The 13,600-nt window shown below is 39.2% G+C and overlaps 2 protein-coding genes across 4 annotated transcripts in view; one reads left to right on the forward strand and one right to left on the reverse strand.

The window, feature by feature from the left end:
* LOC144651655 (uncharacterized) overlaps positions 1-10,736 on the reverse strand; it is a 32,128-nt gene extending 21,392 nt beyond the window's left edge. Inside the window, exons 1-3 of one of the 3 annotated variants that reach the window (XM_078511603.1) lie at positions 8,081-10,736; positions 6,935-7,065; positions 4,308-6,895 (exon numbers count right to left, since the gene is read on the reverse strand). In XM_078511603.1, coding sequence (XP_078367729.1) covers positions 6,777-6,895; positions 6,935-7,065; positions 8,081-10,680 — 2,850 coding nt within the window. In that variant the 5' untranslated portion in view covers positions 10,681-10,736 and the 3' untranslated portion in view covers positions 4,308-6,776. Of the gene's footprint in view, positions 1-4,307; positions 7,066-8,080 lie in introns of those variants that run through there. The other 2 variants (XR_013570357.1, XM_078511602.1) reach the window with 2 other exon arrangements.
* The window catches only part of LOC144651724 (uncharacterized), a 165,431-nt gene that overhangs the window by 33,926 nt on the left and 117,905 nt on the right, over positions 1-13,600 (forward strand). The gene's annotated exons all lie outside the window — the stretch shown is intronic.

A 13,600-nucleotide genomic window follows, 5' to 3' on the forward strand; every position in this document is an offset into this window, starting at 1 on the left:
ATATCACCTCCGTCCCATACCCCAAGTGGCTGATGAAAGATGACCCATTCTAATGCGTGACCTTCAATACCCTTCCTTCCAAAAAAAAAAAAAAAAAACGAAAGCAAGAAACGGGCGGAGGCCGCTGGCGCGACGGTTTGGGCCCGTCTAATCCGCCATAATAAAAATCTGCAATACCACAGCGACAAACCGATGGGTGTTGCCGGATCTCTTGAAGACCTGAATCAGTAGCTTAGTCAGTACTATATCCCCGGCGAAAGCTATAAAGGTTTGACTGAAACTGACTCCACTATAACGGACTTACACTATTACGGAATCAGGAATTACGGACACTTTCGTGGTACTAACATAACAGTTTTTATTGTTTTTACTCTCGATAAAGCGGAAACCATGAACTTCTGGCCACTTCTCATATAACATTATTACGTAAATTCGCAGACTGTTGCTCGTTAGAGGGATTTCACTTAACCCGTGAAATAGGTCTTACCTGACTTTTAGATTCTATTAGACACTAATTCCTTTGTTTGTTTGTTTTTTTTTTTGTTTTTTGTTTTTACTATTACGCGCAAACTGGCAGATAGTGTTTCACAGCCGGGAGTTAATGAAATCACTCTATTTGCACTTCAGGAATATTTATGTTTGCATCAATTCCTTCAGTAACTGTACAAAAGACTTTGCCTTTTCACTTCTGATTGGCCTTTGTCCTCCAGAATCTTAAGAAAAGATCAAGCCCCCATCCACCATCCTCCATTCCCTAACGACTGCTTATAAGCTCGTCGAATAAAAATGGGATTCCAATTCTCTTCCACATGGAGTGAAGGAAATGATCGATAATTGCTCATACATTATTTTGTAGCTTTGATTTATGCTTTGTGAATGTCACATGCATATCATTATGGAAGTGCTCGGGGGGGAGGGGGGGGGGTTCTCCCCGAAAGGGGTACCTTTTTCAGGCTTCAGGTATATAAAAGGGTAGGGATTTCACAAGTTTAGGTATACGAAAGGGTATGGAAATCTGTCATTCAGGTTTTTACAAATGGCGTTTAATTAAAATATTTCGAACAGATGCAATTTATGGCTGTATTATTTCAATTTATTAAGGGCTACATGAAAATAACAAGAAAACGTCATGTTCTAAGTCTAGTCTATACCATGTCTTTCAGGTATATGAAAGGATAACCTTTTTTCAGTAAAAGGTATACGAAAGGGGTACAATTTCTGTCAAAATGGTATATAAAAGGGTAAGGGGTAAGAACTCGGGGCGGACCCCTCCCCGTACAAAACCTTTTTGGGTCCCCCCCCCCTGGGGGGAAGTGCCAGGGGTGGCTTCAGTTTGCTTCGCATTTATTCTGATATCAATCATTTTCTGTAAAATCCAAAATACGATAACATAAAATGCATGCAAAGGAAAATCCTGCTTTAAAAAATATTGAGAACTGCTACAATGTTTTCAGTTTATTAAACCCCCTCTAATAAAAGACATTCCAATTTATCCCGTCAAATTCACTCATTTTGACAATGTTTCTTTGGCTCGTCACGCAATCTTACCTCCTAAAAGTTGCGTGATGTGCCTCCTCTCTCACTCATCCTCCTTGCCGCTAGTTAGGGTCTTGCTTGTCTGGCTTCATTTTTCCAGTGGTATCTACCTTATTGTTACTTATTTTCGCGGGACTTAATTTTCGCGATTTTCGCGATTTTCAAAAAATCGCGAAATTAAAGACCCGCGAAAATTAATTCTAAACGATTTCTATTGTATTTTTTATGCTAATTACGTATTTTTGGCCAAATCGCGAAAATTAAGTCTCGCGAAATATTCCTGTTGCATTTTCGCGAAAATAAGTAACAATAAGGTATCTTAAGACGAACGCACCCCCCCCCCCCCAATCTCTGATTACTACTAGTTTTAGGTAACTAGTTAGTTTTTATTTTCAGTGCACTGTACTCTACAGGTGCATATATCTTTTGTACTTCTTCTTCCATATAACCGAAGAATTTCATAACTGATAGCATGAAGGTTTTTTTTATTTTTTCTAGCTGTGTTGAAATTTGGAGACATATTTGTTTAGCGATGCTCTGATTCGCGCCAGTCCCTTACAAGCTCGAGTATAAATAAGAGCCCTGCAACTGCAAGGCCCAGTTCGCGTAAGAATCCGGGCGGTTAGTAGCCGAGACTTTTGTTCATTCCTTTCGCGCTTGCCTCCTTGTGCTACCCTCCCTCCCAACCTTGCCCTTTCCATTTCCGCTTCCAACTCACTGAAGCGCGGGCGCATATCTCCATCTCTCATTAGCGAGTGTGAAAGTCGAGTGAAAGGGACTGTTGCGAATAGTATGTTACATAGAAGGTCTTTCTGTTTCTGTATGGTGAACCCTACCCTGGGTGCCAGAGGAGGCGACGGCCAGGAAAAGTTTGTTCTTCAGTGGCGAACTTATTTCCTTTTAAAAAATCCCAGAGGGCTACTCTTTCATTCCGAAACGGCCGAGTATACCATAGGACATAGATATTTTTTTCAATTTTAACGAAGCTTCTACCCCAACTATATATTCAACGTGTACTAAAACGCGAAAACGCGGGGATTTTTTGGTGTGCGGTGATGCGCGGTTTGCTGTGGGTGACCGAGGGAAGACTGGGACTTACGCTTTTAAAAATAACCTTCGGAGTACTGGTTGTGTGGTGTGGTTGCTTTCAGTCATTGTCGTTTTTAGTGCAAAAGGAATTGCAGTTTGTGATTTGGTTTGGTGTTTGTATCTATTCCAGGCCTAGATGACGGTGAGTGTCCATATTCTTTTAAATATTTATAGGAAATACGTGGGCCAAGAGGTTAAGTGTAAAAAGTGACTTGGCAATGCCCTTGTGCACTTAGGGACCGGTCATTATTTATGTAGAGGGGGGGAGGGAAAAATATGTTGGAAAGATCAAAATTTCTGTAAGGCCCCCCTCCAGGCCATGTAAGTAGCAAGTGACCCCCCCTTCTTTATTCAATATTTACATGATGACCCCCCCCCCCCCACCTCATATCTCCCTTTATATGTCTTAAGTAATCATTAAATGCATGTTACATACAATCTTAATTGCACACTTGTTCTGATGCACAAAGGCAGCTGGATCAACACTTAGTCAGCCAAGGCTTCTTTGCTGTGGATACTTTTGATCCAGCAATAGGGCAAATTTTGGATGAGTTATGTGTATAGTAAACATACCTCTATTATTAACTCCTTAACTTTGGAAAAGTGATAGTTTTTAAAATTATGCTCTCATGGTGAACACAAATGTAATATCCATGCAAAATATAAATCCTTTCCAATGATTTTCCTAAAGTTGTAAAAGAACTACTTTCTTGTTGTTATAAATATCATGTTTTATTACTTCGTGGGCTATTGCAGGTATTAAAGCAGTTAGGTCTGGTTTCTTTACTAAATAGTTTAGAGTGCAAACAGTATTTCTGTAAAATACAAATCACTAAAGTTGTACATAATTATACTGGAGTTTAAGCAAAAGAAAACAATAGAAATAGCATAAAATTGTACAATTTAGCATCTCACTGTTTCACATATAGTGTTTGCACTCTTCTATTTAACTGTTTTACCCACCTCAAACTGCTGATCCCCCCTAAACTTCTTTATAAAATATTTTAGCCCCCCCTTCTAGCCACTCTAAAATAGCCTTGACCCCCCCTTCTTTTTTTTCCCTCCCCCCCTCTACATAAATAATGACCGGTCCCTTAGCCTGTTTTAGCTAGTACCGTAAGTTGATATATTGTTTGATGATAGCATTCAGAGTTTAAATCAGGTTGAAAGCTGTACAGTTTAGTACACAGTACACTCTCTTGGATTACTGGTTTTTAAATTACCAAACACCCACCCCAGTAAAGAAAAGTACCAAGCATAATTCATTAAAATTGAACTTCCAGAGATCTTTATAATTTGATGGTACCCATTTATACACCAGGGTGAAGGGAGGTGTTATAAGAATAAAGTGTCTTGCCCAAGAACGTAATGCAATGCCCTGCCCAGGGCTTGAAGCCAGACCACTTAAACCATGAGGAGGGGGGAGGGACAGGAGACTGAGGAGAGTAAATCTCCCTACTCCCTACATTTTTGCGCCAATTTCTCCCTCTTCCTTACATTGTTGAGTAAAATTTCTCCTTCATCCCAACTTTTTTGGACCATTTCTCCCTCCTCCCTATTCTGTTTCTCCCTCCAATGACGCCACCATGCCTTGCAGCTAATGAATCAGTAATTGCTTTTAAATGGTGCATGCTCAACTGCATGTATTAAGACTTTGTTACACACTTGTAAATATTCTTGATTTCAAAATTTATTTGGTTTTGATCTTGGATGATAGCCAAAAGCTCACAGAAGAATCCCCTTTTATGCTAACAATATTAGAACCATACATTATTTAACCTACATGAAAAGCATAGTTTGGTAGTTTTAACAATACTTGGTTCAATGATAGATTTTCAGCTGAAATCACCATACCAAATTGTAGTTGAATCCTGATGTCTCGAACCTCCAAGAGAAATGACAATTAGTTGGAGCAATCAGAAGTTTGGGAAATCAGGGGTAAAACTGCAGTGTTCCACTAAATGAAACAAATCCAAGGATAATGAATTTCAGTTCAAGTTATCATGCAGGAGGTTAAATATACCCGGAAATAGGGATTCCACTGTATAAATGTTTATTTAGCCTGTTCTCTAGGTGTTGGTTAAGTTGGGAGTGCTCTCTTGCCCCAAAGCCCTTGGTCCTCGCCATTTTTTCCAGTTGCCATTTTTCATGTTTATCCCATTTTTCACAGTACTGCAGTAACTTACTGAACATGTGGAACAGACTATATTTTATTATAAACAATTATCCTCTATATCTAAAGCCATGATTACTAATAAAGTCAAATGCTTTACAACCGAACACAATTATTGTACCCATATACTGTGGGCCTCTAAAATAACTACATTTGCTTTAATGAACAAACAATGACACAAGCATGGGACAAAGAAAAAATTCTGAGTTCCCGACTGGAATCGAACCCATGGTCTCTTAGATACCGGTTGGGCGCTCTAACCAACTGAGCTACGAGAGACTCGTGGTGAGCTGGGCCATTTACTAGGTTGATATGTGACACGCATCCTGCATACTGCTAGGATCAGCAATGTCGAAATCATCAAGTGTGTTGTAAATAATAAAGATGGTAAATTTTAAGCTCGGTGGTAAATGATGAAGATGAATTTTACAACAATGACACGAGCATGGGACAAAGAAAAAATTCTGATTCCCTGACGTGAATCCGGCGAACTCATGGCCTCCCAGATACCGGTTGGATGCTCTAACCAACTGAGCTACGAGAGACTCGTTGTGAGCTGGGCGGGGCCATTTACTAGGTATAGAGGCCATGGGTTCAATTTGCGTTGGGGACTCAGAATTTTTTCATTGTCCCATGCTCGTGTCATTGTTGTCATTCATCTTTATTATTTACTACCGAACTTTAAACTTGCCATGTTTATTATTTACAACATTTGCTTTTTGTTTCATGCTATTTAATATTTTTATAGGTTTATACAGCATTCATACAATAACGCTAGGCACTCTCTCACCTACAAGCTTAAAGTAGGAACAATTTAAGTTTTCAAAACAAATTTACCAAATATTATTGCCAGGTAACAGATCCATCACCAGGTTAAGTGTAACTTAACATTTTTGCTTTAGGGAATTTATGAATATTAATAATTATAATATTAAAATTATTATCTAATATTTAAAAAAGGTTAAAAGGCTAAAATATGTACAAATAAAAACCGAACGTTTTCTACTAAAAAGTCATCATCAGTAGCATCACATCACAAGTAGCTGTGAAGAGGGCTGCTGAATGAGTTCTGTATTGTTCACTGCATCAATTTGAATAATTGCCAAGTAAAGTGCATGTACACACAACTACAATTTTAGAGTGGTTTCCAAGTCAGTGTTTTAAAACCAAAACCTTATTAATCACTCTGGTCAATCACAAAACATGCAGACATAATCCAGTAAACCAATGTACTGGTCATGTATACATTTTGTACAATTATCTTTTCTGGTAGCTAAGAAAATGATCTTTTTTATGCTTTAACCCTTTCACTCGCATGGGAAATACCAAGAAATAATAAAGAAATAATAATTAATATTATAATAATATTATTATACCGGTATACAACAAACATGTACCTTCTAGTTGTAATAAAATCTATCGCTTCTTGTAAACTTGGAAATCTGAACACTACATTGTAATTTACTGTAGAAGTGCGAAGCCATGAAACTAGTTGGATTTTTTATTTTTAAGAGTTCTTTACACTATAATTATACCCACTGGACTGGTAAAATTGTCAAATATAGGCCTCAATGGAAGCACATATTAAGTGGGTCCCAAGATCAAAATCATCATTTTATATTGTACATGTTTATGTCAAGAAAATATTTTATCAGTAAATAAACCCCTTCAGGCGGCTGGTATATAATATTGAAAGATAATGGCAGAACCTGAAAAATTGTTAAAAAAATGAACAGCGGGTTGACCGAAAAGCAAATTTTCGAGGGCAACTGTTAAATATTGAGGGTAATCTTTTAGCCAAGCTAGGGCATTATCCTCCAATATACCTGGTAGTCAGAAGGGGCATTTAATTTATCATTTATTACCCCAGGATTAATTTTTTCAATGAGCTTTATTGACACTAACATTGCTAAGGAGAAATTTGAAGTTGATCACTAATAAAACATGACATTTTATTCACCTTTGAAGGTAAAAATGTCTAACTCTGTGGCAGCCATTCCTTTAATTCGTTTTTAAAACTGTGGTTTATGCAGTCCAAAGAGGCAAGTTTATCTCTCTGACGTCCAGGCATAATGTCATAGACATGGCGTCTGTTGCCTTGACCCACTGGGTGTGGTAAACAGTAACCTTGGTAACCAGGACACTGAGGTGAGAGACAGGCTGGTCCACAATGAAATTTAACAAAAGGAAAATCCCTTTTATGAATTCCACTAACCATTGAAAACACTTGGGTCAGCACATCTGAGGGTTTCATTCCATCCTCATCACTGAAAAGTAATGACATTGTGCAGTACTGGTGAGTTGTATACATGTACACTTAGTCTATAAATTTTTAGCAGGTCTGTGGAGATATATATTATGCATAAAGGCTTCTTGAATTTATTTTCCGTGGAGCAGCTGCCCCTGAGTTCGAGGGTGTCTGTTTTGAACAGTTTGCTTTATTTCCCAGTGATACACTGGGAACTGATTACAGTGCACCAATCCCCATTAGGGCAGGGATTTGCTTACAACATGTCATTCCCCATAAAATACTCTTTATACAAGACTAAGTGTTATTTGCTTTCATTGTTACCTTTGAATGTCTTATTTTTTTAATGAAGTGTGTTTGTGCACAGCAAGACTGATTGCTTAAAAGACCACATCATGCTATTTTTGATGATTCTGTTACATGATTAACAACATTAAAAAATGGTTTACAACCTACAAGTTCACTGCATTTATGTTGAGCAGACACCAACCATGTTTGATATCATGACTGTACCTGAGATTTAATCAGTAGATGGAAATTTCAATGTCTAGACTTAAAGAGCAATCCCTCATTATTCTCAGGGTCATTCGAGTAGGTAAACACATGAGGGGGAGAAAAAAATACTTCCCATCAGGACTTGTGGCATGCAGGGGAAAGAAAAATTTTTCTTATCATCACAGGTTACATTTCTTCCTGCAAGTAATGTTCTTGCATGCCCGCATGCTTGCCGACTCAACTGACACTGAAAAAAATGAGGGACTATGTACTTGTAGTTTACAGTATTCAACATCCGTAATAATTTAAAAAGACAAGCAAGCTAGCCAGTCATCAAAAAGGTGTTGCTACATGATTATCTACTAGCGGTTACCTGCCTACATCTTGAGAATGCAGCTATGATTATTAAGTGTTACGTTTCATACATGTGCTATGGCACTTTTCAGTTAGGATTTTACACTTCTGATCTGATCTCTGTTATGTTACATTTGTCTAACATGTACATTGTACATATTTCTAAAAGCTGTTTTAAACATTACCTTGAGCTAAATGTCACTTCAATCATTCCCTCTTCCTTCAGCAGTTTCAGTCTGTATGGTTGATTTCCAGTGTATTCACGTAATGGATTCATCCAGAACATGCCAGCATCTCTATATAGAACAGGTTGGCCATTTGGATATTCAAGCATGCTGTTCTTGTGGGCACGTGACAGCAGGCGATGGAACAGGGGCTCTGGAAGGAACCTCTTAAAAAACACATAGAATGTCTTATCTGTGGTATCATCATGCCATACTGGCTTGGAACCATCTTCAGACATTGGTAGCAAGGATGGAACAAAGTGAGTTGGCTGGTGTTCTTCATCATCACTTAAGCTACATTTTTTCACTTTCTTGTTTGACAAGGGGCAGATCAAGTCATATTCCTCGAGGAATGCAGTCATGGCTTCTTCATGTTCTTGCACTGTAGAGATGATTCTTTTCAATAGTGACTTGGTCAGCATTCCTTCATCATGTAGAAGTTTCCAGTCATGCCTGTAGCCTCTTTCCTGTGTCATTTGTTGTGGTGGCGTGACAAGTTGAATGATGATATCAACCAGTATCTCAGGCTTAAGTAGAACCCATTTGGACAGATCTTCATCTTTGTCAAGATAAATGACCAGACCTTTTTCATGGAAGTACTTCAAGGTTTCTTCAGACCAGTTGGTGCAAATGAAGTTGCCAAATGCTGTTGGAAACTCTTCGAGTGTCACACAGAACTTGGCTTCCTTCTTTTCTCTTAGATGGATAATTGCATCCTGAATTTGGATCCAAGACAGAGGGATTCCACAACCCATAGTTCCCTTGTATTCCTCTGCAACATTCATAAGTTTCTTTTGAAGAGTTAAAACTCCAGCGTCATTCTGACCTAGAGAGTTTTCGACAGGAAAGTAGATCAACTTTTCAACATCATTTTCAATGATCTCATCACAGTAGAGATCCCAAAGATTTCTCCTCAGATGGCTATTTATGCTTTCCATGCAGATTTTGTTCATGTCTCCTCTATGTGTTCCAACAAGGAAGATTGGCGTTTGAGGTGGCACATGACTGCAGACAGATTCAAACCACTGATGAAGTGTCTTAATTCTTGTATTAATGTCTCTGAACCTGTTCTCTACCAATTCAGCCATGTTGAATACAATAACATAAATGGCCTGGCTCCTTAGGAACATGTGATGGTAGGCTTGATACTCCTTATCTCCAGCAAAATCAAGGATCTTCAGTTTAAGGGAAGAGAACTTTTGATTCAGAGCATTTCTTAAATTTCTTTGATTTATTACTGCTTTCTCTATGCAAACTGCAGTGACCACAGTTGAACCATCACGATCATTGCCAATATTGGCTAATGCAGATGTAAGGCAAAAGTATTCTATGTAGACTGTATCACAGTAAAATATAAGGAACGTTATAACAAACTGCACATCTAGAGGTAGCAAAACTCCAACACAATAAAAGCAAAAGATCGCAACAATAAATCCTGCTTTTTGATGCCACCCTAATGATTTTACAATTCTTGGTACTGATTGAAGTATTAGAAGTACATGGCAGTAGATAACCACTAGCTTGGTTACTCCTGTTAATTCGTTAGTTTTATTTAAATTAAATTTCATCAGTACTGTAAAGAAAGAAAAGCCAATAATAACTGAATACACAAAACGGCCAATTAAGATTATTTCTACAGGTCTTTGGTTCCTAAATATCAGTAGCCCTGGATACCGACACTTCCTCTCGATACGAAACGATCTTGATTCTGTACAAAGATAGAAAACCTCAGTCACTAGTGGGGCAACTGTTGTTATGAAAAGGAAAGCATGAATAATGGAAACTTGAGAAAAGTTACTATAACTAATTGCAGGCATTCCGCTAATATAGCTTTTCGACATAACAGAAAGAAATCCGCCCATGATCAGTCCACGATAGTTTACGACGAAACCGTGTGTGAAGACTATTAATCTGAAGCGTTCCCAGTGAAAAACGCATCGTATCGTCATAACAACCAATGCTATAACAAGCCAGCCTAAACAGATCTGATGGATTGGTGGACGCTCGGAAGGATGCCCGATTTGACTGCATAGAACACTAAAAATGAATAATAAAAACATGAAATTATACGTCCCTTGGGTATTATTACTTAAAAACGTCGACTCTTGGACAATTACATTGCCAGCTTTTCCAAGGATGGTTAACTGAACAAGAATTTCTTTAAAGAATCGACTGACGTTTCCAAATACAAGATCCTTTAAATCCAAGTTTTGCCACTTTTGGTCCACAACACTAAATTCAACTCCTTGCGTTTTGGGTTGCTCCAGATCGAATGGTTTTCCTGTGAGTGACTTTACCAGACTTGTCTTACCAACCCCAGAGTCTCCAAGAACCAAACACTGCCCTTGAAATACAAACTGTTTACATGTTCTGTCTCCTTGATCTTCTTGTGCAGGTTGCAATCCCAGGTCCTCGAGCAGTCGATCGCATGTCTGCCTTCCTTCTGGCAAACGATCTTCAAGCTGCAGCTGTGTTATTATATTGTTGTGACTATCAAGACTTTCATCTTCAGTGACTAGTATTCGTTGGAACTCAAGACCAGTATCGCCACGATCCATCATTTATCGAAGGACTTTATGAGGCATCGGCTGCTGCCCTGCTGAGGCTTCTCGACTTGTTTCGGTGACGTCATACTTTACCAAACTCGGCCCGGGAATCCCAGGAGTCCAAAAGGACTGAGCCATCAGTCCTTTTGGACTGAGGTTGATCGCGTGGAAAAGAGTCCCAGAAACAGAAGGAACCAAGGAACCCTCAATATTTGCGTGATAATATCGGAAGCTATTCTTTTTTGGAAAGATTGTCAGACATGGGCTTTAGCAGCCTAATCTCTAGGGAATCTCTTCTTCACGAGAAGTAAGGGAGCATTCACAAAAAACTTTATGAGAGAGGGGGAGGGCGGGGGACTGATGAGGAATTACCCTTTATAAAAAAATAATTTTTGCACCCTACTTTTCTAATGCAAAAATTGTCAAGTACCCTCCTCTCCCACGCAGTCCTCTGGTGTTTCAGGCACCCCCTTTGATATTAGTCCATCAGCTAGAGAGGTTGTATGGCTCACTTAAGGGGAACAAACGCAACTTGTCTAATATTAATTTTTGACTATTAAGCATCATAAAAATGTGTGATAGCAAGGATAGAACGGTAGCTTTCACTGTGTAAATCGAATTTTAAATTTCCTCTCATATCCTTCTTTTGGCCGCCATCTTGGATTTTAAAAAAATCCTTACATTTTTTTATTCAATTTTAAATACAGACGATTTTTTGCTTAGGCATACATTTGAAAGTAATACGTATTTGGACATTATTTTAGCACTGTTTCGCTTATTAAAGCTTAAACTACGTCATAAATGACAATGTCCGCCAATGTCCGCCATTTTGTTTTTCAGCTTGTTTTCCTTTTGTTCCTTAATCATCAGAAATAACAAAATTACCAAAAAGGCGTTCTACATCACAATGGTATATACACAATACGCTCTTAAAGCTATTTCTCACGTCTTTTCTTACGTTTAGTCAAGTACACCATAAATCAGTATACCCCAAACCAGATACGTCAACGCATCAGGTTTGACTAGGGCTCAGTCTAGAGATTGTTGAGTACAGAAGCGCCACAATCGTATAAAGTCCTCCTTCACAGCTATCACTTCTGTCAACTCTTCTGGAGCCGGCTTAGATCCAAGCTACACAAATTCAATAACGTTAGAATTACTGTCTACTTCCCTGCAGTGGCCGTGCACCACGGGAGGGGATTACCGGAAGCGGTTCAGTGGCTCTTCTCCAGATTGTGGCTTGTTAATTTCCTCTTGTAACATGGAGTCGTGGAGATGACTCTTATGGTGGAATAGACTCTGGCTTCACTTTCCCGCCTTTTGCGCAGTGAATCTCATAGCACAGCACATCCACACTCTGGCACGTCTTCCTGTACAGCTGACACACCATAAATGCCTCCGTATCTTTAAGGATCTCCTCGGATACTGCCCACTTCTCCCCGATACTCGCCATAGCTCGGACGTACTTTTCGCTGCGTTGGAGAAGCTGGACTGCTTTCCACTTTCCATAATCCGGTTGCCAAGCCTGCTTCGAAATGCTTCTGTGAAACAAGGAATTTGACAATTTCAGGCTTGTTTGCGGTGACACTAAGTAGCTTGTTCCATGACTTCACTGTATAGGCAGGATTTATGTTCTTACACAGTCAGAGGTAGACACTATTTTTTGACCTTACAACATTCTTAATCGAAACCTCGCGATACACATCGAACACTACGTCTACGCGACTGCTGCCAGTACTCGTTACCAACTCAAACACTCATTCAGCCACCACATGGAACGTAGCCCCAGAGGGAATCTTCAACTTTTGTAATACTGCCATTCCATCAAAAATGCTGGTTGCCTTCTCTGGGTAATCCTCGGTGACCGTGACGTATCGCTCTAGCTGTTGACGAGTTTGGCTTTGGTTTTCTTTCGCGGAAGTCCATAAGGGACTGACCATTATTTTCTTGGAGGGGGGATGAAAAATTTTCCTCTACAAACTTTTTTTTTTTTTCGTTTATTCACCTCTGCAAACAATTTTTTTCGAAATTCTTACTATGTTTTGTTATACATATCGTTTTTGCAAACAATTTATTTTGTCTTTCCAGGCCCTGCAAACAATTTTTTTCAATATTTTTCATCCCTCCCCCCCCCCCCCCCCCTCCTCCAAAAAAATAATGGTCCGTCCCTAAGGATCGGCAAGAGACCAAGGAAGAGGTCCAAGAGAACTCGGTGAAAACAACTTTCATGTCAATCTGACGAAACTGTTCAAGAAGTGCTATCCGAGCAAATACATCACGATCCGGCTTTCTTCAATGGATCAAAGTAATCTAAAATAGGATTGGATGAGCCACGCTTCACTACAAAGTCATTAGCTGCCTGCTTTCCTTTGCTCTTGGCCTGCAATAAGTTATCACATACTTCTGTTGTCGCTTCAATACCCGTGGACAAGCTTGTGAACGCCGCGTCTTGTTTCAATGGATTGGTGAATACATCCTCAAGCAGATCCACCAGCTTTCCTACAGCTTTGATGTCTTCTTTAATACGTGCTGGAGCCAACTCTTTAATATATGGATGTAGGTCTGGGATGATGTAATAGACAGATGCTCCTGAAGAAGCTTCCTTTTTCGGGGAATTCACTTTCAGTTGAGGCTTCCAAAATTGGTTTGTGATACCGGATCACGGCAACACGATGTAATGTTGTCCATGAAGAAATATCTCTGCACTGGGCTAGCTTTGAATCCGAGCCACCGCATGTAATGCATTCGTCCGCTATTGATCATAGTGCAGATGAAACACTTTTAAAACCGCGCGAAGAAAGAAAACCCATTGAATGTTCGTGGAACCATGTGTTTGAAATATAGGGTTGGGTAGGAAAGTGGCAATTGTTTTTGAGGGGGCTTTATTCAAGACACTTGCAATGTCTACAGTTTTTTATCTACTTGCTCTATTTTC

The sequence above is a fragment of the Oculina patagonica genome, chromosome 4 (assembly GCF_052425735.1).
Source record: "Oculina patagonica isolate OP01 chromosome 4, crgOcupat, whole genome shotgun sequence".
Classification (NCBI taxonomy): domain Eukaryota; kingdom Metazoa; phylum Cnidaria; class Anthozoa; order Scleractinia; family Oculinidae; genus Oculina; species Oculina patagonica.